The sequence below is a fragment of the Lepidochelys kempii genome, chromosome 6 (genome assembly GCF_965140285.1).
Source record: "Lepidochelys kempii isolate rLepKem1 chromosome 6, rLepKem1.hap1, whole genome shotgun sequence".
In the NCBI taxonomy this organism is placed as follows: Eukaryota; Metazoa; Chordata; order Testudines; family Cheloniidae; genus Lepidochelys; species Lepidochelys kempii.
The window spans coordinates 110,457,657-110,483,273 of record NC_136385.1 but is presented as its reverse complement, the minus strand read 5'-3'; the positions used below and the strand labels follow the sequence as shown (position 1 = coordinate 110,483,273).

General features: G+C 41.9%; 2 protein-coding genes across 5 annotated transcripts in view; one reads left to right on the top strand and one right to left on the bottom strand.

Annotated features, from left to right (window-relative positions):
* WDR25 (WD repeat domain 25) overlaps positions 1-11,020 on the bottom strand; it is a 115,757-nt gene extending 104,737 nt beyond the window's left edge. Inside the window, exons 1-3 of one of the 3 annotated variants that reach the window (XM_073349648.1) lie at positions 10,667-11,020; positions 9,659-9,755; positions 4,755-5,479 (exon numbers count right to left, since the gene is read on the bottom strand). In XM_073349648.1, the coding sequence (XP_073205749.1) occupies positions 4,755-5,479; positions 9,659-9,668 (735 nt within the window). In that variant the 5' untranslated portion in view covers positions 9,669-9,755; positions 10,667-11,020. The remainder of the gene's footprint in view (positions 1-4,754; positions 5,480-9,658; positions 9,756-10,666) is intronic. The other 2 variants (XM_073349650.1, XM_073349649.2) reach the window with 2 other exon arrangements.
* WARS1 (tryptophanyl-tRNA synthetase 1) overlaps positions 10,547-25,617 on the top strand; it is a 30,983-nt gene continuing 15,912 nt past the window's right edge. The window contains exons 1-4 of one of the 2 annotated variants that reach the window (XM_073349656.2): positions 10,547-11,063; positions 19,363-19,507; positions 19,596-19,776; positions 20,956-21,166. In XM_073349656.2, coding sequence (XP_073205757.1) covers positions 19,663-19,776; positions 20,956-21,166 — 325 coding nt within the window. In that variant the 5' untranslated portion in view covers positions 10,547-11,063; positions 19,363-19,507; positions 19,596-19,662. The remainder of the gene's footprint in view (positions 11,064-19,362; positions 19,508-19,595; positions 19,777-20,955; positions 21,167-25,617) is intronic. The other variant, XM_073349655.2, reaches the window with a different exon arrangement.

Below are 25,617 nucleotides of genomic sequence, written 5' to 3'. Positions count from 1 at the left end.
CCGCTGCATCCACTGTATAACTGCATGCCCTCCTCCCCAAGTTCCATATCCGCCTCACCCAGACACCCAAGAACACGGGGTGGAGGCTCTGGGCACCCAGCCAGTCCACTCCAAAGGATCGCCCAAGCAACAGAGGGCTGTCATTCAAACAGTTTGATTTTTAGTGTGGCTACAATAAACAACGTGGCCTTGTCCGTCCTCCCCTCCTCCCCCCACCCCACCCGGGCTACCTTGTCCATTATCTCATTTTTTAAAACAATTAAGAAAGAATACATGGTTTCAAAACAATAGTTACTTTATTTCAAAGGGGAGAGGGTGGTTGGCTTACAGGGAATTAAAATCAACAAAGGGGGTGGGTTTGCATCAAGGACAAACACACACAACTGTCACACCGAAGCCTTGCCAGTCGTTAAACTGGTTTTCAAAGCCTCTCTGATGTGCAGCATGCCTTGCTGGGCTCTTCTAATCACCCTGGTGTCTGGCTGCTCAAAATTGGATGCTAGGCGATTTGCCTCAACCTCCCACCCCACCATAAACGTCTCCCCCTTACTCTCACAGACATTATGGAGCACACAGCAAGCAGCAATAACAATGGGAATGTTGGTTGCGCTGACCTAGTCAGCAAACAGCGCCAACGAACGTTTAAATGTCCAAGGCACATTCTACCACCATTCTGCACTTGCTCAGCCTATAGTTGAACTGCTCCTTGCTTCTGTTCAGGCTGCCTGTGTAAGGCTTCATGAGCCATGGGAGCAAGGGGTAGGCTGGGTCCATAAGGATAACTATTAGCATTTCAACATCCCCAATGGTAATTTTCTGGTCTGGGAAGTGTTTTTGCTCCATCAGGCACTGGGAACTTAACCCAGAATTCCAATGGGCAGCGAAGACTACGGGAACTGTGAGATAGCTACCCACAGTGCACCGCTCTGTAAGTTGATGCTCGCCACGGTAGTGAGGACGCACTCCTCCAACTTAATGCAGTTAGTGGGGACATACGCAATCAACTGTATAAAATCAATTTCTAAAAATCAACTTCTATAAAATTGACCTAATTTCATAGTGTAGACATACCCTAAGTGTAGACTTTGCAGCTACAAAATTAGATTAATAAAGGTACTCTCAAAGAATTTAATCATGTTTGTTTGATAAGACCTATTTTCCATAAAATCAAGTTGACTGGCATCAATTATATTCCTATCCAGGGCCATCCCTAGGGAGTTGCAGGGCCCAGGACAAATCAGCCCCCGCTGGCTTGCGGGTCCCCCACTCTGTATTGGCGGCTGGGCTGGTGGGACGGATCTGGCATGGTGCTGGGCAGCCTGCTGCTGCTGGCAGTTGCTGGCATCTACCGCAGGGCTATTGTTAGCAACAGTGCCACAGCACCTCAGAGTTCCAACCGGGGCGGGGGACTCACTACATCAAAACGTGGGCAGCTGAGCCAGGCACTGTCTCCGCTAACAGCCAACAAGATGGCGGGCCCTGCGGAAGTGATGGATTCGTCTTCTGGCAGTGGTGCTGGAACATTTTTAATAGCGGGGGTGCTGAAAGCCCCAGCCTCCTTACCCCTGTCTCCCCCTCGCCCCCTAGAGCCAATACCCCGGGCAGGCAGAGCTGGCAGCCAGGAGCCCGGGGGTTTCGCAGCACCCCCCATGCCCCTAGTTCCCGTGCCTATGTCTTCCAGGACTGACCATGCCAGCCAATCGCACTGGCCCGTGGGATTTGGAGCAGTCGCCCCAATTTTCCCTACCCAAGGGACAGCTCTGTTCCTATCATTTAATTCTTTATCAACTGAATTCCATCTCAGCTCTTCCATTATTTTGCCCAGGAATGCTGTCAGGTTAATAGGACTATAGTTACCTGGGTCATCTAGCTTGCCCTTTTTTTAATATTGGCACAACATTAGTACTCCTCCAGTCTTCTGGAATTTCCCCAGTATTGCAAGATCTATTAAAAATGAACATTACAGGGCCATAAATCTCAGCAAATTCTTTCTGGACTCTTGAGTGCAAGTTATCTGAGCGTGCTGATTGAAAAATGTTTATCTCTAGCACGAGGGTGGCCAACCTGAGCCTGAGAAGGTGCCAGAATTTAACAATGTACATTGCCAAAGAGCCACAGTAATACGTCAGCAACCCCCCCATCAGCTCCCCCGCCCTGCTCCCAGCACCTCCCACCCATCGGCAGCCCAGCAGATCAGCACCTCCCCTTACCTCCCCATACCTCCCAATCAGTTGTTTCATGGCATGCAGGAGGCTCTGGGAGAGAGGGGAAGGAGCAAGGGCATGGCAGGCTCAGGGGAGGGGGCGGGAAGGGGTGGAGTGGGGGCAGGGCCTGCGGCATAGCCAGGGATCAAGCAGTGAGCACACCCCGGCACATTGGAAAGTTGGTGCCTGTAGCTCCAGCCCCAGAGTCGGTGCCTCTACAAGGAGCCGCATATTAACTTCTGAAGAGCCGCATGTGGCTCCAGAGCCACAGGTTGGCCACCCCTGCTCCAGCCATTGTTGTCTTACATCTCCTCAGCTACTAATGTCACATCCTCATATGATACAAGTACATCATTCTGCTCCTTTCCAAATACAAAACAGAAATATTTATTGAACATCTCAGCCTTTTACGCATCATTATTAATAATTTTACCTCCAACTACTAATGAGCTGATACAATTGCTAGGATTTCTTTTGTTCCTAATATACTTAACCTCCTTATTGTCCTAAGCCCTTGCCTGCCACGAACGTTTTGCTTTTTAACTTCAATTATCAATTTTCTGCCTTCATAACTTCTAATTTCTATTGATTGCTATTTCCCCCTTTTTCCTTTAGTTATCTATTGCTTTTTCATTTCTAATTATTTTTGCTGCACCACTGAACCAGATGGTATGTTAACTAAAAAGCTGTCCTCTTTCTTGATTATAGTCTGAAAGTCAACCGAAAATATTTCCTTCTTTATTTTATCTAATTTTTCTCACTTATGCCCCACCGTGCCATACTAAATACTTCCTCTCCATCCTATGTGTTTGTATTATCTGTAAACAGTCATGTTCCCCATTAACAGTCATATAGCCAATCTAAGGGTCTGTCCATGCACATCCAACTGCAGGAGTGGAACCTTGAACCATGATCTCGCAAATAGTTCTGCAAGGGTAGACTCCTAACACCATGTGTAGCCCAACTAAAATCAGTGTGACTCTGTTCGGGTACAGGGGTTCAACCACACAGAGCAGTTTGGAGGATCAAAGCCTTATGCTGAATGCTCTTCAGAGCAAAGATAGTCTTTTCCTATGTGTTTGTACAGTGCTAGTATGATGGGAGTCCCATCCAGACTAGGGTCTTTGGGTGATAGCTAAATGCAAACAAAAAAATAATACAAATAATTAACTGCTGAAAATATAGTGATCTAGTTGAAAATCCCCCCCACAGTAATAATATGTACTTCAGTATCATATTTTATGTGAGGGTTTTCAAAGAGCTTTACAAGCCTCAGAACCTCACAACACCCTCACGAGATGGGAAGAATTTTTATACTCATTTTAGAGACTAGTAAACTCAGACTTACAACATTTAAGTGACTTTCATATGACACTGTGAATCAATATCAGAGTTGAAAATAAAAGCCAGGGTTGCCTATTGTTTTCCCTCCCAACTAGTAGGAACAAGCAACTTCCATTTAAGGAATTCCAAACTCCAAATCCTTTCTAATCATTAAACATTTCCTTCCCTAAACATGTAAGATTTTTTTTTAAAAAAACAACCAATATCCACCCCAGTATTTTTTTTTTTAAATCTCTTTGGGATATTCTCTGGAATACACAGTCATAAGAACAGCAATACTGGGTCAGACCAAAGGTCGATCTAGCCCAATATCTTATCTTCCAACAGTGGCCAGTGCCAAGTGCTTCAGAGGGAATGAACAGAACAGGTAAATATCAAGTGATCTATCCCCTGTCATCCAATCCCAGCTTCTGGCAACAGTCCTTCATTAATATACATGAGGATTTAGATGTATTCTTCTACCACATATATATATATATATATATATATATATATATATATTGAAAATTACAGTAAAATTTTTTTTAAAAGATCAAATATAAGAGCAATAGAATTTATACAAAATCTGTTCCTTATTTCATACCAAGAGCTATAGGCAGACTACTGTGTATTTGGCTTCTTCAATTAAAAACAAAAATTATTGTGTGTCTAATATAGAAGCACTGTTCTGTAAATTCTAACAACATTAGTAGAAGTCCTACAAGCACCATTATCATAGTCTATAGACTTTTAAAACAGCTTACATTCAATAGCTTAATTGATTTAGAAATATGAATTCTAAATCATCTCCGCAAGCTTTTATTTTGGTATATAATATGCAAAGGGACGAAACATAGACTCATAGGACTGGAAGACACCTGGAGAGGTCGTCTAGTCCAATCCCCTGCACTCAAGGTAGGACTAAGTATCATCTAGACCATCGCTGACAGGTGATTGTCTAACCTACTCTTAAAAACCTCCAGTGACGGAGATTCCACAACCTCCCTGCAATCCTTAATTATCCACTGGAAAAATGGAGAAGGCTTGCAGTATTGGGGCCTACAATAGGCTCTGGTCTGGCAAAGGATCTCATCAAGGTCTTAGTAGGTACTACACACATGGGATCAATTATCAAATATAGGCAGACTAAAAACCCATTCCCATCTGTTTTACTATTTAAAGTGAGTGCTACATAACACAAAACATTCCACTATATAAGTACATTACCTTGAAAGTTTTATCCATGGAAGTGGAAAGAAGCATATGGCTCCATCCTTGTACAGGACACCACTGGACTTTATTAACTGGACCACTGTGTTTGGACATCTGAAACACCAAGTTCCTTGGGATTTCAGTTGATTTGTACTTAGACGCTAAATATGGCTTAATAAATTCAGAAACCTCTGTGGAAATTTGCTCTCCTGGTATTGCACAACTCTCTCTCTGTTTTTCAGATTCTTTTTTTTCATACACTTTAGAAGTTTTTTCTTGTCGAAGTCTTTTAGGGATATATGGTCTAATTCCCTTTATGGTAACAATCTTGTCCTGATGTACTCTCTTCTGAGAGAAGCTTCCATTTCCAGAAAGCGTTTCAGCCTGGTTAGAATATTCTTTCCAAGGATAAACAGCTGCCAAATCCCTGTTATTAGCCTGTACCTTATATGCAGGAGCACCTTCACAAATAATGCTTGTCCCAGTGCTGGCAGTATTCTCAACAGTCTGCATTTTGTATGTAGATTTTGTGCCTAATCCACTGGGTGCAAAATACTGAATAGGATTCATAGCAGAACTTGCAAGTCTGGTTTCTCTGCCAGGAAGACTGAGATTTTCAGTCTTTCCAGTCTCAGTGTCAGAATCTGAATCATCATAAGCAACCAATGATGAATTCATCCTGGTCAGATATGGCAAAATCCAATAATCTCTGTGCTGAAATCCTCCAAAATGATGAATATCTGCAATTAAAGGAATCAATAATTCAGAAGATGTTTCACTTTAAAATATTTAAGGTTCTAATCACTTAAAAACATAGTTTTTGCAAATATAAGTATGCTCTTGTATGAATATTTACCCACACAATTTAATCTTTAATTCAACACACCTATACTTGCACTTCTAGAGCATCTTTCATCTCGGGATCTCTCAGCACTTTATAAACATTAGTTACATTTTGCATAGATAACAAGCTGCATTCCACAAAACTGATGCAAAGGATTACAACAAAGAAAGCACAGACTTATGCATGCAGTTATGATAGCACACTTTTAACCTGACCTGCCACCAGGTCTATCCTGACAGAATAATAAGAATTATGCTGTAGCTTGGGGATGTGTAACTTTATGCAGAGGAACAACTACAAATGGAGCCAATATGACAGAGTCTTTCTTCCACCACATTGGTACTGTAAAAGAGCATGAATGTGGCCCAAGTGACAGAAGAAAAAAGACACAACCACAGAATTACTAAGTGGATCACAGAATGTGTTAAAAGTACAAGCTGTAAATCTAACCACACCCACATAGTAAATTCAGCATCATCTTCAGTTTTACATCAAAGGCTTATTTAAGCCATAATAATCACTGACCATGTTAATATCTCTAGAAAATAAAAGCATACATGCTTTTACTTATTTCATACAAAAATATGATTTGATTAACTTTAGCCATTTATGTAGTCAATGACAAAAGCTGAGATTGGTCTAGCACAGGGGAGGACAAACTTTTTGGCCCGAGGGCCACATCTGGGTATGGAAATTGTATGGCGGGCCATGAATGCTCATGAAATTGGGGGTTGATAATAATCCATCTGTGTATTGACACCAGGGATATGCATAGCACTTCACATATATTTGAAGATATGGTCTGTGTCCCTTACAACCTTAGGCCCTTATCCTCCCAACACTTACACAGATGCTTAACTTTATTACTCTGCGAAGTCACATTGAAAAAAAAGTGGAAATTGAACTACTCACAGTAGTAGAGTTAAGGACATACCCAAGTATTTGCAGAATCAGCAGCTTATATCCCAGTCCTACTAACTCTTATGCATGTGAGCAGTCCATTAGAATTCAATGGGACTACTTAGATGCACAAAGTTACTCACAGGACTCACTGTTTGCAGGATTCAGACCTTAGTATAAATCAGCGGTTTTCAAACTTTTTGAGCTGAGTTCCCTCCCCGCCCCAAGTTACAATTTTTGGTTGGCCCCCCCCACCCCCAATCCAGATAAAAATAGACATAATACTGCCCCCCCCTCGGGTTTTCTGAGTGGGGGAAGGAACGTGCAACCATCTCTGAGAGTGGAGCCAGCGCTGGGTGCAGAGGGTGCTGGGAGCGGAAATCGGCGCAGCTGCCGTGGCTGTTGAGACTGACCCACAGACTAGGTGGCCTACTGAGGTGAGAGGGGAAGCCCCACCTGGTGTCACTGCCGAACATTCCTCTGTTCCCCTCTAGGGGAACACACCTCACAATTTGAAAACCTCCGGTATAAATAGAACAAGTCTCAAATATGCACATTTTATTCCAAGCAACAAGAACTTTACATTGTAGGTTGTGCTTCTATTTTACAATAGGATCCTCAAGCACAAACCCTTACTCCTGAGCAGGGTCCCACTGAAGCAAACAAGACTCTATCCAGAACTACAGGTTGATACTTTCAAATCCCTTTGCAGGAGAGTGACCTAAATATTTAGCAGAAGTTTAAAAAAGCAGCATAGAGCTAAGTATAAAAACATTAAATCCTCCCTCTAGAGGGCAACCCATGTCTTTATCTGAAGTTTATCATAGTATAAAACAGTGGGACTATTTCATAAACAACAACAAAACCAGATAAGAAGGGGCCAAACTCATTTCTGCTACATCATGAAACACTGTTGATTTAAATGGGATTCCACCTGTGCAAAGGAGAGAAGAAAAATTGGAAAAGCGTTTAAAAGGTAGCATGACTATCAAATCCTGTTCAAAACAAAATGGGTCATAAAAATTCATCCAGGTCACTTTTTACTTGTAATATCGCTTATAAAAGTCAATTTATCAGAGTTAATAACTGAATTTCTTTAAAGACAAAGTCCCTGAGTGGATAATGTAGCTCTTTCCTGACACAAACATTTGGGTTCTAAAAATCCATGCATGAAAATGCTGCTTATGAGCCATTGCTAAAAGTAACAACAACAATGTGCATATAATGTCTTCTGCAGTTTCCACGGTATGCATCTGATGAAGTGAGCTGTAGCTCACGAAAGTTCATGCTCAAATAAATTGGTTAGTCTCTAAGGTGCCACAAGTACTCCTTTTCTTTTTGCGAATACAGACTAACACAGCTGTTACTCTGAAACTACAATGAACAGATATTAAATTATTTGTTTTACAGTAGTGGCCCCAGCCAAGACTGGTGCTCCATTGCGCTAAGCACTGAACTAATGTGTAGTAAGCCACAGACTCTGCCCTAAAAAGCTTACAGTATAAACAGAGAGGACAGACAAGGGGGGAGGGGGGAAAGAGAGAGGAAAGAGAAGTAATTTTGTTAGACTTTAAAAGACTGATTTAGTGCTCTAAGATAAAAATTGGCTTTATATGATTACTTGAAATAGGATGTCCAAACTACTGATGGGAATTTTCTTTTTAAGTTAGAGAAAAACACTTTTCTTGAAGGGATAGCAGTTGTAATAGGCCTGAAAACAAAACAAAACCACCAAAAAAACCAGATTTTATTTTTGTTTTATAATATAACTCTGTTTTATAACTAACAACAACAAAGGCTGTGGAAGACAGATGCTTTCACAACTGAGTGCGTGAAACGGACCTGCCTCAATTCACATCCACTGGGAGAAAAACCTCACTTTTTAAGGACTGAAAGGACACTGTCAATTTAAATTTGGCTAAGTTTAGGCCCCAGTCCTGAAACTGACAGTGTGTGCATGCCTACTCTTGCACACAGCCAATTGCAAGATTGAGGCCTTACATTTTGTGAAAATAATAGAAATGTTTCCAAAATTTTGTTTAGAGGTTGCAGTGAAAGCATCTGTTTTTAAGCAAATAAATATTCCCCAAAATTCTCTCTCTTTATTTTTCATTGTTAAAACTGAAGAGAAGTGCAAAAAAGTAGACAAAACAGTTATAAATCCACCGGATTTCAAATTCTCACTTTTACTGATCTAAAATGCTCTTATACAGGCGCTGAAACAGGGCCTGGGCCAATCCACCCGGTGGCCGGCACAGCTGGGACTGGGGCTGGGGCCAGGGCTGCCCAGGGGTTAAGGCGGGTTAACTGGTAAAACTAATGCTTACCAGTTAACATTTTACATCCCTACTGTTCTCTTTATAACAAGCCTTTACAATATTTAAACACTGTTATCTGATCCCCCTTCAGTCTTCTTTTCTCAAGACTAAACATGCCCACTTCTTTTCAGCAGAACTATTGCTTAGTCAATTATTCCCTATTTGTAGGTGCACATGATTTTTAGTACTACTTTCTAATGTAGTACTTTGCACTTGTCTTTATTGAATTTCATCTTGTTGATTTCAGCCCAAGTCTTTAATTTGTCAAGGTCACCCTGAATTGTAATCCTATCCTCCAGAGTACTTGCAAGCCCCCTCAGCTTGGTTCATCCACAATTTTATAAGCATACTCTCCACTCCATTATCCAATTCATAAACATATAATAGTATCAGACCCAAGACAGACATCTGAAGGGCCCGAGCAGATACATCCTCCCAATTTGACAGTGAACCATTGATGATTACTCTAGGAGAATGGTTTTTCAACCATTATGCATTTGTAGCATGGGTTGACAACATACAATTTTTAAGTTGACAGTGCAGCTTAAGTATTTCTCCAGTCTCTTTTTCATGAGGAAAGTTTACTTGCATGTTTTTTTAATGAGAACTAGACACTGAGCATCTAAACTCAGTATATGTATTGCACGTACCTAATGAATAAGCATTAATTACTCTGGAGAGATAGGAAGCAGCATACAAATTGTGTTATGGGGCACACACAAAAGGCCAATAAGACACATAGTGGGCCACCTGCACAAACACTTAGTGTGTTTGCACATTCTCAGCTTTGATAATCAGGCCCTTCAAAATCTCAGTGCACATTTTAACTCGATAAAATCTCCCCTTGTTCAACTCACCCCAGCCCATAAAAGAGAAAGGCACCTCAGATTCAGAATGACAGTGTTAGACAACAGGCAGATTAAAACCATCCAGCACACTCTTCTTCTGAAGGTGCTTAGAGTGGTAGGAGGTAGAATTTTTTTTTTATTTTAATGTTTCAGTTAAAGACAACAAGTAAAATCCTTCATATCCCCCAACCCCTCTTCCCCCCAGCTCCCACTAAGATAACATAAATAGTTTCTTAAATGTGAACTACCCAGAATGCTTGTGAACGGGGAAACCTCCACTTCACTGCAACCTGGGGTCACCCTCCCAGTGCCTGAGGCCGTGGGCAATTCAGTCCATGGGCAGCCTCCCCTCACTCCACTCTAGCGACACGGGACGGCTCGTTCCCGGGGGCGGCCTCCCCTCAGCCTCCCCAGGGACACGGGGCGGCTCGTTCCCGGGGGCGGCCTCCCCTCAGCCCCCCTCCCCCCCAGGGACACGGGGCGGCTCGTTCCCGGGGGCGGCCTCCCCTCAGCCCCCCTCCCCCCCAGGGACACGGGGCGGTTCGTTCTCGGGGGCGGCCTCCCCCCCCAGGGACACGGGGCGGCTCGTTCCCGGGGGCGGCCTCCCCTCCCAGGGACACGGGGCGGCTCGTTCCCGGGGGCGGCCTCCCCTCCCAGGGACACGGGGCGGCTCGTTCCCGGGGGCGGCCTCCCCTCCCAGGGACACGGGGCGGCTCGTTCCCGGGGGCGGCCTCCCCTCCCAGGGACACGGGGCGGCTCGTTCCCGGGGGCGGCCTCCCCTCCCAGGGACACGGGGCGGCTCGTTCCCGGGGGCGGCCTCCCCTCCCAGGGACACGGGGCGGCTCGTTCCCGGGGGCGGCCTCCCCTCCCAGGGACACGGGGCGGCTCGTTCCCGGGGGCGGCCTCCCCCCCCAGGGACACGGGGCGGCTCGTTCCCGGGGGCAGCCTGACCCTGCAGCTCCTCCTATGGAGAAGACCCCTCCTGAGGCTGGCGAGGCTGGGCCCCACGTGCCCTACCTATGCGGGGAACCCACGTCAGTTAGCTGAAGGGAAGAAACTCCCCAGGCCCTTTCCCAGAAACACTCCAAGGCAGCCGGCGGCGGGCCCGCCCGCAAAGCGAGCCGGCTGGAAACAGGGGCTGCTCTGCTAACAGCCCCAGCGCGCGGCCGGCCGCGTGTAAATCCCCCACAGGCCACCCCAGCGCTGTGGTCAAGCGTCCGCCACGACAGGCGACTCCACGTCTGGTCTGGGGAAGCGCGCCCGGCCGCCCTGCTTGCCCAGATAGCGAATGGTTCCGGCCCGGGTGCGCGTTTCCGACCGGGCAGGGTTGAGCAACGCGCCGAGCCGGCGCTGGTCTGGGTGCCCGGTGCTGACGGTGGCGGAGGCGCTGAGAAGGGGAGCCGGCCTCGCTCGGGTAAGGGGACAGGGGGCCTAGCCGCGCTCGGGCGGCGGCGGCGGCGGCGGCGGCGGCTCCGGGGTGGCGGTGGCGGTGGGGATGGCCATGGCCTTTGGGCGGGAGGGCTCTCGTGTGGGTTCACCCCCTGTGGGCGCTCGGGATGTTCATTCATCTCCATCGCCCTTTTGGGGCCTGGGAGAGTCACGCCTCGGAGCGGAGGCCCGACACTTCCTTTGGTGCGGTCCCCGGCCGGGGAGACATCAGCCTCCCTGGCCGCTGCAGCCACGGGGCGGGGGGTGAGTGGCTGCGCAGGGCGCTGCCATCAGCCGTCGGAGCTGGCCAGCGTTGGCACAGGCTGTCTGGACACGCTGTGGAGCAGTGGTTCTCAGCCTTTCCAGGCTGTTGTACCCCTCTGCGGAGTTGGATTTGGCTTGCGTACCCCCAAGTTTCATCTCCTTTAAAAACGTACCAAATCAGACCCAAACATACAAAATGTCATAGCACTCTATTGCTGAAAAATCGCTTCCTGTCTCATTTTGTCCATAGGAAAGTTTAGTTTGTACTGACTTCAGTAGTGCTTTTTTATGTAGCCTGTTGTAAAACTAGGCAAATATCTAGATGAGCTGATGTACCCCCTGGAAGACCTCTATCTATCCCCTGTTGAGAAGGAGGGCTCATAAGCTGTCACCAGCTTTGTAGAGACAGGGTGCATGTGTGGAGGGTGAGCTGATAGCTTGTGTTGGCCAAATTTTTGATGGTGAGACCAGCTTTCGAGATTACTCAGAGCTCTTCTTCAGGTATCTGTGTAAGCTGGAAAGGTTGTCTCTCTCACCAACAGGAGTTGGTCCAATAAAAGAGATTACCTTATCTCTCTGATATCCTGCGGCTAACACAGCTGCAACAGCTCTGCATACGCAGCTGTACAATGCAGGCATATTCTGAAAATATCTGCTCAATGTGCAGTGGCAGTCAAAAACACTAACATTAGGAAAGGGATAGTTAATACAAAATCTGATAATGTGTCTATATAAATCCATTGTACATCCAAAAAAGATATACTAGCATTGGAAAAGGTGCAACAAATATTACTGGGGGTATGAAACAGCTTCTATGAGAATAGAGATTAAAAAGACTTGCAATGTTCAGCTTAGAAAAGAATTGATTAAGGGAGGACATAATAGAGGTTTATAAAATCACGAATGGTGTGGAGAAAGTGAATAGGGAAGTGTCATTTAACTTTCAGCATAACACAAGAACTAGGGCTCACCCAATGAAATTAATAGGGAGCACGTTTAAAACAAACAAAAGGAAGTACTTCTTCACATCATTCAGAGTCAATCTGTGAAACTCGTAACTCATTGCCAGGGATGAAGGCCAAAAATGTAACTGGGTTCAAAAAAGAATTAGATAAGTTCATGGAGGATAGGACCATCAATGACTATTAACAAAGATGGTCAGGGGAGAAACCCCATGCTCCAGGTATCCATAAATTTCCAACTGCCAGAAGCTGGAACTGGATGACAGGGGATGGCTCACTTGAAATTGCCCTGTTTTGCTAATTCTCTCTGAGGCATCTGGCACTGGTCACTGTCACAGACAGGATACTGAGCTAAATGGACCATTAATCTGACCCCTTATGGCTGTTCTTGTGTTCTGTTCATCAGAGTACAGATAGCAACTGAAGAGGATCTGTCAAACAAAAGAGTCACATTCAGTTACATCACATGAAGACACACAACTAAATATTGACAAATTTTATAAGTATTTGTATACAAATGCAAGAAGTTTGAATACTAAGATGGGTGAACTAGAGTGTCTGGTATTAAATAAGGATGTTGATATAATAGGCATCACAGAAACTTGGTGGAACAATGATAATCAATGGGACGCTTAATATCAGGGTACAAAATATATAGGAATGACAGAGTCAGTTGCGCTGGTGGAGAAGTGGCACTATATGTGAAAAAAAAAGCATAGAGTCCAATATAATAAAAACTTAAATGAATCAAACAATACCATAGCATCTCTATGGCTAGAAATTCCATGCTTTTGAATAATAAGAGTACAGCAGCAGGAATATACTACCAACAACCTGACCAGGATGGTGATGATGATTGAGAGAGATTAGAGGGGCTACAAAAACAGAAAACCCAATAATAATGAGGGACTTCAACTATCCCCATATTGAGTTGATATAGTCACTTCAAGATGGGTTGCAGAGAGAAAATTTCTGGACACTATTCATGACTGCTTCCTGGAGCAGCTAGTCCTGGAACCCACAAGGGGTGAGGTAATTCTTGACTTAGTCCTAAGTAGTGCACAGATTCTGATCCAAGAGGTGAATATAGCTGACCCACTCAGCAATAGTGACCATAAAGTAATTGAATTTTACATCCTTGTAGGGGGGGATATTCCAAAGAAACCAACCACAGTAGCATTTAACATCAAAAAGGAGAACTACACAAAATGGGGAAGCTAGTTAAATGGAAATTAAAAGGAACAGTCACAAGAGTGAAATCCCTGCAAGCTGCATGGACACTTTTTAAAAACATGATAGTAGAAGCTGCAAATGATATGTAAATTCCAAATTAAAAAAACAATAAGAGGACCGAAAAAACTCCACATTAGCTAAACAGAGTTTTGAAAAAAGGTGGTTAAAGAGAAAAAGGCATATTTTAAAAATTGGAAGTCAAATCCTACTAAGGAAAATAGAAAGGAACATAAAGTCAAGTCAAATGTAAAAGTATAATTAGGAAGGCCAAAAAAGAATTAGAAGAGCAACTAGTAAAAGACTCAAAAACTAAAAGCAAGCATTTTTTTCAAGGATATCAGAAGCAGGAAGCCTGCCAAAGAATAAGTGGGGAAACTGGATGATTGAGGTGCTAAAGGAGCACTCCAGGAAGACAAGGCCATTGCAGAGTAGTTAAATGAATTATTTTCTTTGGTCTTCAATGTATATGAGATGAGAGAGATTCCCACACCTGAGCTGTTCATCTTAGGTGACAAATCTGAGAAACTGTCCCAGATTTGAGGTGTCAGTAAAAGAGGTTTTGGAACAGATTGGTCCTGCTGACTTATTACTGTTTAATTTATCAGATGTTCTGAAGGAAATCAAACATGAAATCACAGAACTCCTAACTGTGGTATATAACCTGTCACTTAAGTCAGCCTAAAGAAAAGTTTCAGAGTAACAGCCGTGTTAGTCTGTATTCGCAAAAAGAAAAGGAGTACTTGTGGCACCTTAGAGACTAACCAATTTATTTGAGCATAAGTTTTCGTGAGCTACAGCTCACTTCATCGGATGCATACTGAGGGGAAAAAAAAAAGGAGTACTTGTGGCATCTTAGAGACTTACAAATTTTTTTGAGCATAAGCTTTTGTGAGCTACAGCTCACTTAATCGGATGCATACAGTGGAAAATACAGTAGGGGGATTTTATGTACACTGAAAACATGAAACAATGGGTGTTGCCATACACACTGTAAGGAGAGTGATCAGATAAGGTGAGCTATTACCAGCAGGAGAAAAAAAAAAAAACCTTTTGTAGTGATAATCAAGGTGAGCCATTTCCAGCAGTTGACAAGAACGTGTGAGGAACAGTGTGGGGGAATAAACATAGGGAAATAGTTTTACTTTGTGTAAGCCTCTGTACCAGATGACTGGTGGAGAGCTAATGTGGACAAGGGTGATCTAGTAGATATAGAAAAGGAGTACTTGTGGCACCTTAGAGACTAACCAATTTATTTGAGCATAAGCTTTCGTGAGCTACAGCTTATGCTCAAATAAATTTTATGCTCAAATAAATTGGTTAGTCTCTAAGGTGCCACAAGTACTCCTTTTCTTTTTGCTAGTAGATATAGTGTACTTGGACTTTCAGAAAGCCTTTCACAAGGTCCCCCACCAAAGGCTCTTAAGCAAAGTAGGCAGTCATAGGGTAAGAGGGAAGGTCCTCTCATGGATCAGTAACTGGTTAAAAGATGGGAAACAAAGGGTAGGTATAAATGATCAGTTTTCACAGTGGAGAGAGGTGAATAGTTGAGTCCCCCAAGGATATGTACTGCGACCAGTGCTGTTGGACCGTGACTGTAAAAATAGTTATAGCACCCGTTACTCTCTGGCTGCATCTGAGATCAAAAGTTACACTTGAAAAAGGTTCTAATTTATTACTACCATATTCTATTTTCTCTTTTCATTTCATCTTGGAAGCTTTGTCATTGCTCAACGTTTCATAGAAAAAGTTAATACAAATGAGCTTATGGAAAATTAAGACAATTGCATTTTGCAATTATGATTCAAAGGAAAATGAGCCTCATCTTCTAAAGTGTTGGCTTATCAGCTTGCTAAAGCCTTTGTATAATAATGGTTATTGTTTTTCTCTGACTCATCAGGCATTGTCCACTGTCAGAAGCAAAGGCTAAATGTCTTGGGTAGTCTGTTTTCAAACTCCAATGCATATTATTTTCCTGAAAACATTCCTGGTTATGGGTATCAGGATGTTTTGAATGTTCTTAGTCACAAAACAAATTCCTATCCTACACTCTGTTTTGCGACTATTTATATTCTTAACCCTGAAAAGGATTCAAAAGAATGTGTCAGGTCAAAATATGAGATAAATCCTGTTCTTTCTTATGAATAATTCAACATAATAGTTCTCCTCAACTTCAGAGCTCAGTGAAGAATGCTGTCCATCTTTGTGGTGGTGGTGTCCTGAATCTCCATTTCATCAACACAGCTGGATGCCACACTCCACTTCATCCTGAGCTCAGGCAACTAGATTTTAGCTTTGGAGAGTTACTTTTTGCAACCTGCAGTTCTCACTGCCTGCGTCTTTCACTGCACTGACTGCATTACCTTTGCTTCCTCCAAAAATTCAACCTTCTTTATGCAATTCTGCTCAGCTGAATAGCATAACACTACTTTAGTCCTCTTTCAAGAGTCATCCGATTTTACTTTTCTCAGACAGGGAGTGGTCTTCTCTAGTGTACTACTGAAGCCCATTAGCTTCAGGCTGTATCATTTCAACCTTTCAGGATGGAGATGTGCTGCAAATAGGGAGGCAAATAGAATAATTAAATTAGCTCAAACTCCGCATCCATGTTAACGGTTCATACAAAAAGCTGGTGTTTAACTTCATACATTGTAAAATTTGAAGCCAGATAATATAACCATGGTATCCCCACATAAGGATGCTGTATAAAAAAAACTATATAAAAACCTTTTTGGATTTGTGGTTTAATAATGTCATTTCCTTATCCAGCCAAACATTTTTTACCTACAAAGAAACAAGGAAAATACTAGACTCCAAAATAGAATATGAAAATAAGTTATGTAGGAGTTTGTAAAAGAATTTCCCTTTATGGAAGAAACACTGTTAAATGTTAAATAAGTCGTAACATAATTGAATGAAATAAGGCTAAATGGCCTGTTATTTAAATAACATCTTATTACAGGGTTACTGAACTAATCAATCAAAACTAGTGACCATTCAAACTGCATGTACCCTTAATCAGGACAGTTTTATTTAAAATAAGAATTTGATATAGTAGTGCGCTGATAAGATGATAACATTAGCTGTAGTTGGTGCTCAGCTGTTCCATAACCTGGAAACATTGCAGTTGGTTAAGGAACAGAACCTTGATGGTTAGCTACATTTTAGTTAACCATGGCAATCCCTCTTTATGTTTCCCAAGCAGGCAAAAGGCTCATAGTATGGTGACAGTCTAAATGTATATTTTGTAACCAAGTTGTGATCAGACTGCTTTGCAGGAAGAAGACTATATAGTGTTGAACAGCTAGTGTGAGTACTGAGGCTTTGTTTTTGGAACTCTGGAACAGTGAAATCAAGTGGGTGATTTTTTGTAACTTTCTTTTAGGATTAATTAAAGTTAGGTCTTGTAAATCCATTTCTAATTATGCATCCTATACAGAATTCCGTCAATAAGCTTTTTAGGAATCTGTTTTTTAAGATAGGTTTCAGAGTAGCAGCCGTGTTAGTCTGTATTTGCAAAAAGAAAAGGAGTACTAGTGGCACCTTAGAGACTAACCAATTTATTTGAGCATAAGCTTTCGTGAGCTACAGCTCACTTCATCGGATGCATTCAGTGGAAAATACTAACCAATTTATTTGAGCATAAGCTTTCGTGAGCTACAGCTCACTTCATCGGATGCATTCAGTGGAATGCATCCGATGAAGTGAGCTGTAGCTCACGAAAGCTTATGCTCAAATAAATTGGTTATTCTCTAAGGTGCCACTAGTACTCCTTTTCTTTTTGTTTTTTTAAGAGTTCTTGAATAGTTGGATGCATGTTAAGATCAATCTTCAAAGCAGATTTGCCCCTCAGTAGCATTAGGGATAATCTTCTAGTCCCTGATCCTGCAAATTGTTCTATGCAGATAGACCTCTATGTCCACGCGTCCCTTTGAAGTGAGTGAGGTGCCAAATGGGCTTCTGGGTCTTAGTCTGGTAAGGGATACTTAAGGTGTGAGGTGCATCTTTCAAACTGACCACTGATGGTAGCTATACTGTTACAAGGCTAATTTAGTCTTCCATTTGTTGTGTATCCATCACATATGAATGAAGTGCATTTCAAAACGAGCACTCTCTGCTAGAAATCCCTCTCTGTGTCTTGCGCTCATGCTGTGTTCATCACAGATGTATGATAGGTCTTCTTTGGGACAATCACAGCTCACCCAATAAGGTTGCTTTCTCTGAATTATGACATCCCCTCTTTTTCCAATGCACTAATCTTTTTTCTTTGTCAATATTGAGAACTCACTGTAAATGTAAACATGGTTTTTTTAATCTTCTATTTTTCTCTATCAAGTTACAAGATTAAATAAATCCTTGATTGATGCCTGAACATTGATTATACTAGTGTGCTTGCATTTTTACACATAACCACCATTACTATTTTAAAAGCTATTTGCATTCTATTTGCTGGGAATGGGCAACAGGGGATGGATCACTTGATGATTACATGTTCTGTTCATTCCCTCTGGGGCACCTGGCATTGGCCACTGTCAGAAGACAGGATACTGGGCTAGACGGACCTTTAGCCTGACGCAGTACGGCCATTCTTATGACCTTAACCTATTTTTTGCTTGAGGATCTGCTTATTATATTCCTTCCTGAATATTAACAATTCTTTCAGGATCACATAGGAAAAGCTCTATCCCCACAACCCAACCATGTTTTCATTATAATTGGGCTAATGGATAACAGGTTGCCACATTTCTTAGTCATAAATGCAAACCCTTTATTAGAATAAACAATCCTGCAGCACCTGTAAAAAGGTTACTCTAATTAAATTGTCTTTAAAGACTAAAACCTAAAAGATGGAAGAAATTCCAGTAGTAGAAGGTGACATCAGAACGTGGGGACTGGAACATGGGTCTGCAGAGCCTGGGGTATTTGATATTCCCAGAGTGCCACATGAGAGGCACAGCCAGGGAGCACTGTGGAGAGCAGATACCACAGGAAGTACCGTTCAAGAGACCCAGAGTGACAGTACCCCATGGCCCTCTGATTGGCTGTGTGCCCCTACTTAACCTCAGGGATTAGCCCAGTAAGTTGTCTGGGCAACCACACAGACTTTGGCCTGCTGCAATACCAGACTTCACCTCGTCTCCTGATCTCCAGTCTCCGACTCCAGCCTGACTCTGACCCTGATTCCTGCCTCTCAATTCTAATCTGGTGCTACCTCTGAAGCTATTCTGGGAGATTTTTTTCGCCCAACATAACATAATGTCATTTTCTTAAAATATCCTATTAAAATCTCTTGGATTGCTTTCAATAGTCACCAGGAGATCAGTGCTGATTCTGGGAGACTCCAGGCCAATCCTAGAGGGTTGGCAACCATACCTGGTGGGCAGACCTCAGCCCAGCTGTGACCACAAGGCCAGACCACCTACAGCTCAGGTGGTCCTTTAGACAGAGAATATATAACCAAGTGGGAGTTAAGAATTTAATGTATAACCAGCACAATGTGAACGTCTGTTTTTGCAAATTGTTAAAGCACCTTCCTTGTACCTTTGTGGACTACGGCTAAATAAAGGGAAACATAAATATTAAAAGGGACAAAGAACAGATTTAGGAGAAAAAGAAAACTAAAACCTTACCTGATATATGATGAACTCATGATGTATTTTGTTGATTTTTTTTTAATTATTTTTGTTGTTGTTGCAAGATTGGGTGTGTTGATGGGAGAATTATAACGTACATTGAAACATAAAATGAGCCAGCATAGTTTAGTTAGTGCACATACATATATTTAGAGGAATAGTATTATGAATCAACCTTTGATTTTTTTTCCTTCAGAGCAGTGCCCATCTTCTAGTACAAACATCTAAACACCTGCTATGAAACTATTTCATTGTCTTTGGTTTCTGAAAAACAGTGCTGAAAAAACGGACTCTCCAAACTTATTACTTGCTATGGGTCAAACTAAATAATATTATTTCAGGTGGGTAGAATAAGAATTTGAACAGAAGTCTTTAAAATTGTTTTAATTACAATAAAATAAAACATGTGACCTGGTTATCTCTTTACAGTTCTCCTTCTCCAGTCTGTTGCTGCAGCTATTTTGAATCTGCTGGATAAAATACTCTATATTGTGAAATGGCAGACTTTCAGAACTGTGACTCTTGCTCTTCAAGTCCACTCGAGCTGTTTGAAAGAGTGACTGCACAAGGAGAAAAAGTCAGATCACTGAAAGCAGGGAAAGCATCAACGGTAATTTTATTTCATTTGTTGAACTCTTTCCATTTTGCAGCTTAGTTCTCTTTTAACACATTGAACAGTTTTGTGGCCTGAGATGCTGTTTTATATTCCAGTAGCAAAAGAATCTTTTCTTTTAAAAATGTTTTGTTGTCCAAAATACAAACTTTGGAATTATTAATATTACCTCACTCAAAATGACCAAAGTTGTTTTTCCTGGAGCAGGAACTGGGAGTCACTAAACTTAAGGTCTAATTCTGCCACTGACTTGCTACGTTGCTTTGCTTAAGTCAATTAGTCTTGTTGCATTTCGGTTTTCTTATCTTTAAAATGTAGATAGTAATACTGACCTTTCTAAACTATTTTGAGATCTTTGGATGCGAAGCACTATATAAAAGTATTATCATACCTGTTAGAAATGTGGTTTTCAGTGTATGTGCACTGAGGGCCAATTCCTAGTCTTGTGGAAGTCATTTGGCAATTTTCTGTTAACTTAAGTGGGATCAGCATTTGCCTCTAAATACCTGATCCTGTCATCAGTCTGTGTGCAAATAGAATTAATTTCAGTAGGTGAGCTACATGGGGACTGGCTACAGGTTTTGGCTCTTAAGATTTGTTTTTCAAGTGAAACTTCGATAAGAAATCTTATCACATGGGACTGTGTGCATGTATGAGCTGTTACAATAACATTAAATTATATAGAACATAAAATAACTATGTGAGGAGTAAAGAAGGTGTTACAGTTATCAAGTCTTACCTGCAAACTCAAAATGTTAAATATAACTACTACAGGAGTATTTCTAGAGTAACTAATAATTTTATAGCACCTTCTATCTAAGCATATTTACAAACTTTATACTTAAATGAATTAAGCCTCACCATTTCCTTGTGAGGCAGGTAAATATCTTTGTCCCTGTTTTACAAATGGAAAAGTGAGGCATAGGGCATGCCTTGAGTGATTTGCCCAAGTTTATACAGTAAATTCTTATGATTTGTGTACAGGGAGTGTTAAGAAACTGTCCCACCTGCCATTTCCTATTCTTTTATCTTGGACATTGATCCTGCTTAACTTGAAGCACATGAGTAGGCCCCTTGAAGTCAATGCATGTGTGTAAGTGGTTGGAGGAGGAAGGCTGTACTAACACACTTTGTCTGAAGCACATTCCATCTTCAAATTGTTTTCACTTTGCTCAGGATGAAATTGATGCAGCAGTGAAGCTGTTATTGTCATTAAAAGTGACCTATAAAACAGCAACAGGACAAGATTACAAGGCTGGTTCTCCTCCAGTAGATTTCTCACCAGTAAGCAATAATGGTCCAACTACTACACAGGATGAGGATTTTGTAGACCCTTGGACGGTGCAGACATCCAATGCGAAAGGCGTAGACTACGACAAACTTATAGGTATTCTACTCTCTCATTTTAAAAAGCACCGTTAGTAAAATGTAACATCTGTAAGATGAGTCTGACTATTCTAATGATTGTAAAAATAGCAAATGTTTTACTATATTTTCTCATTTTGAAATAGAGCCTATGTTGCCAGGATGTTTCACTTGTGTCACTTTGATATTAATGTCACTTACAAGAACCTATTAATGTAAAATATAACAGGGAGAGGTGGTAGGGACCAGTTTCCATTATATTGTGTCTTTACACGCTAGTGTCTTTCTGAAGCATTCGTCTTTTGGCCTGAAAACATTCAAGGGTTGGTCTCCACTTTATGAATTTCTTTTTTTAAAATTTGAGCAAAAGTCCTTCCATTCTCCCCCCCCCCTTTAAACTTATCTTTCCCATTCATATATTTAATTTCTTTAACACAAGTGCTGTGGTACATGTTATTTTCCTATGAGAACTATGTAATTAGAAAGTGTTTTGAAGAGGTTGCACTGTTTTGTAATAACTTTCAGAACATATGGAGTGTGCTGTGGCCATGCCTGAGTGTCTTCCCTGCCCTCAGTTGACCCCCAACTTGATTCCTGGGACTTGGACAGAGAGGGGCCCATGTAACACTGTTACAGTGGCTCTGAAACGAGGTCATCATGCTGTTGCACTGTCAGAGAGTATATGAGCCATGGCCAGGTTAAGTACTGTTGGAATTGAAGGAATGCAGCCCGTATAAAGAATGTGCATCTAATTGAAAGCATTTTACTTTTTATTTTTATAATTTGTAAGATAAGAGTAATTGAAAGAGGCTAGAGAAAAAATATTTCTTTACTTTGTGTGTAGTCAATTTAGTTTCCCTGTTTATGTGGGTCTGTCACATAGAAACATGAGAGAGAAAAACATTTTAAATAGGAAAATGGGGTTGTGGAAAAACAAAATCATCTGGGGGCACCCACGGGTACATGCAATACCTGAAAAGGCTTTTAACTTGCTTTTTGAAACTGGTGTGATGGTGTCCATTTAACATTTTGCATCTCCTTACTTTTTTAACTGTGCAACCTTAACATTGCATTAACCCAGCATTTGTGTGTTGCTTTACAAGTCTGCCCATCCTCCTATGTATTGATTTTTACTAGCTGCAACCTACAGAGGAAATAAACTCTAAGGATGGGAAGATGCAGAGGAGAGAGAATATATTTCTAAATTGGGAGGGGAGAGGTATAAAGAGAGAGATGTGAGGTGGAAAAGAGAAAAAGGAAAGGAATAATAGAATCTAGAGATTGAAAGACCTTTTATATCATCTGGTCTGTCTCTAGGTGGTGGTTTTATATTATTTAGCACTTTGCCTGGTCAAGGAGAGGAAATAGAGAAGTGGGGAGGGTAAGAGATCTCTACTGTCATAATCCCTTGATTTATGAGTATCAGTTGCCTGATATAACAATGACTGGCATTGAATATATTGTAAATGAGGAGTGATATTAAAGAATAATGGGGCTTAGTATTAGAACAATGTAATTAGCTTGTGTTGCTTCAGCTGCTTATTGTGTACATGCACACTCATTGATTTTTGGCCTGTCGTACTGTAATTGTAGATTGGGAGGGAGCAGTTTCCTTTAAGTTTCTTGGAAACAGTGTGGGCTTTTCTTCATGAGAATACTGAGCGCTCCATGAAAAGGTGGTAGTTTGTATTAACATATTAATACATATTAACTTTCTGCTACTCCTTTCTATACAAATCGTAATGTCCAGGATTCTAATAACAAGCAGTTTCCCTCTTCAGGGTAGAGTGAATTTCTGGTGCTATTTCAAAAGTCTATTGTGACGGGTTGTACCCCCCTTCCGGGGTGCCACCTGGTGTGCTAGAGTCCCACTGACCCCGCCTGGCCCACCAGCCTCGGTCCCCCCCACTCTGTGCTGCTTTGTCAGGCTCTCAAACCTCCTTCCAGCACACACACAGGTAGGGACACGCCCAGCTGTAGAATCATACAGTCTGCGATCAGGTCTCTGTGGGAGGACTCAACTAGGGGATTGCCCAGCACTCTTGTGCCCATACCCTCTGGAGTGAAAATTATATTGTCTTGCACTGTATAGAGATCTATATAGCATAAGCTCATGAAAATCGCCCCCTCCCTCAATGTGGAGGAAGATACACACAGCTCTTTGCCCCCGCCCCATTATGAATTGCACAAATGGGGTTTTAGAAAACAAAATAAGTTTATTAACTACAAAGGATTAATTTGAAGTGATTATAAGGGGTAGCAAACAGGACAAAAGCAGATTACTGAGCAAAATAAACAAACATGCAACCTAAGCTTAATTCACTAAAGAAACTGGTTACAAATAGTAATTTCTCACTCTAAATGTTCTTTTGGGTAGGTTGCAGAGTTTCTACAGCTTAGAGTTCCAGGTATTTCTCTTCACAGGCTAGACCTCTGTCTCAGACTGGTTCCAGTCCTTTCTCCCCAGATCAGTCTTTAGGTGTTTATAGCAGTTATCCTGGGTGGGGATTCAATGAAGAACCAGTGACCTTGATTAACTCACTCTCCAGCCTTAAATAGAATCTTTTGTTTCCCTTCTTGATCCCCATCCCCCTTCTTCAGTGGAAAAGTACCAGCAGTGTCCAAGATGGTATTTCATACCAGGTGACATCATCACATGACCTTGCTGTATTAAAGCAACCATGAGACAAGGTTTATTTGAAACATCCACAGGAAGGAACTCCAGGAAGATGGAAGATTAGCATCTTCAAAGACCTTTATGGCCCATTCAGGCTGATTACATACTGTCTGGTGGGCGTTCCCCAAGTACACACACAGTTGTAATTGTTACATAGTCAGGAACAGAAATGATACATGCATACAAATTGGATAATTACATTCAGTAAATTATAACCTTTCCAATGATAACTCACATGACCCATCTTGCATAAAACCTATCTTCGTTATGCCATATTCATATCATAACAATATTTCTAAGAAGAATATGGGGGCATACGGTCACATCTATATTCTTCAGCACTATCGGAGATAGCCACCAGTCCCATCATAGAAATGTAGGGCTGCAAGGGACCTGGAGTGGTAATCTTGTCCTTCCCCCGCACTCTGAAGCAGCATCAAGTAAAAACTTTAGAGTGACCATCCCTGACAGATGTTTGTCCAACATGTTGTTCAAAACCTCCACTGACAGGGATTCCACAACTTCTTTCCTTGAAGCCTATTCCAGTGCTTAACTATCCTTAAGAGTTAGACATTTTTTTCGATATCTAACCTAGATCTTCCTTGCTACAGATAAAGTCAAGTGTGGAGAACAATTGGGCTCTGTTCTCTTTATAATAGCCCTTAATATATGTGAAGACTTTTATCAGGTCGCCCTTTAGTTGTCTTTTCTCAGGAGTAAACGTATTTTTTTTTAATCTTTCCTCATAGGGCAGGTTTTCTATGTCTTTGATCATTTTTGTTGCTCTCCTCTGGACTCTCTCCAGTTTATCCACATGCTTGATAAATTGTGGTACCCAAAACTGGACATACTACTCATGTTTACTTTAGACAGAAGAAACAAAAGTGCCAGAAATAAGGTATAATTCAGTGGAATAACCTTTTTCTCACATAGTTGTCTTGAATATGCACAGACTTGCATAGCCAAACTGTAGAAACTACATGCAGTTTTCAAAGGCACTTACTAGGAAGGAATGAAGATTTTCTTCACTGAAGCACCTTGCAGGAAAGCTTCTGTAGGATTTGTAATTTAAGGAGGATGAGAAGATGCTATATATTAATCTATGAATACTGATATGTAATAATGTCATGAATGCTGTAAGTAATCTGGTTAGTGAGGTAAAGTTACTGTATAAACATGGCAGGTGTATGAATGCATTGATCTAACTTAATAAGGGCACTGTGGGAAGAGACAGGAAAGCCACACACTAGATCTTGATAAACAGCCTCAAGCACATACTTGCAAGAAAATGGGGCATGCTGTTAGCTTCAAGAAACCTGTATGCTGTCCCCAATAAATTGTTTTGGCTAAAACAAGGTGCCTGGAGATCAAAAGAACAATAAACAGCTAAAAGCCCTCTCAGGGAGCTAAAGGGCAGTCAGTTATCAGAAACTGTCTAGGGAGACAGGTTGGCACAGAGAGAGACTGCAGAGGGAGTCAGAAGAAGTTGGGCCTTTCTAGAGCCAGGGAATGGTAAACTTTAGGGAACACCTAATATGTTTACAGTCTTATCTGACTGTTTTTAAGATCTGTTTCCTTTGAAATGCTTTTGTTCTAAATAAATACCTGGCTTAAAGGAGGCTGCTTGGTCACTGTATTAACCGCTGTCATTGCTCCCAGAGGGAACAGAATTGTGGGCACTGAGGATAAGTCAGGCCTGCTGAGGTCATCATGGTTAGTACCAGGGACTGCAACCCAGGGCCTAGTCTGAAAGTAGGAGAATCACACAATTCCACTTGGAGCCAGGTGGTGGCTGG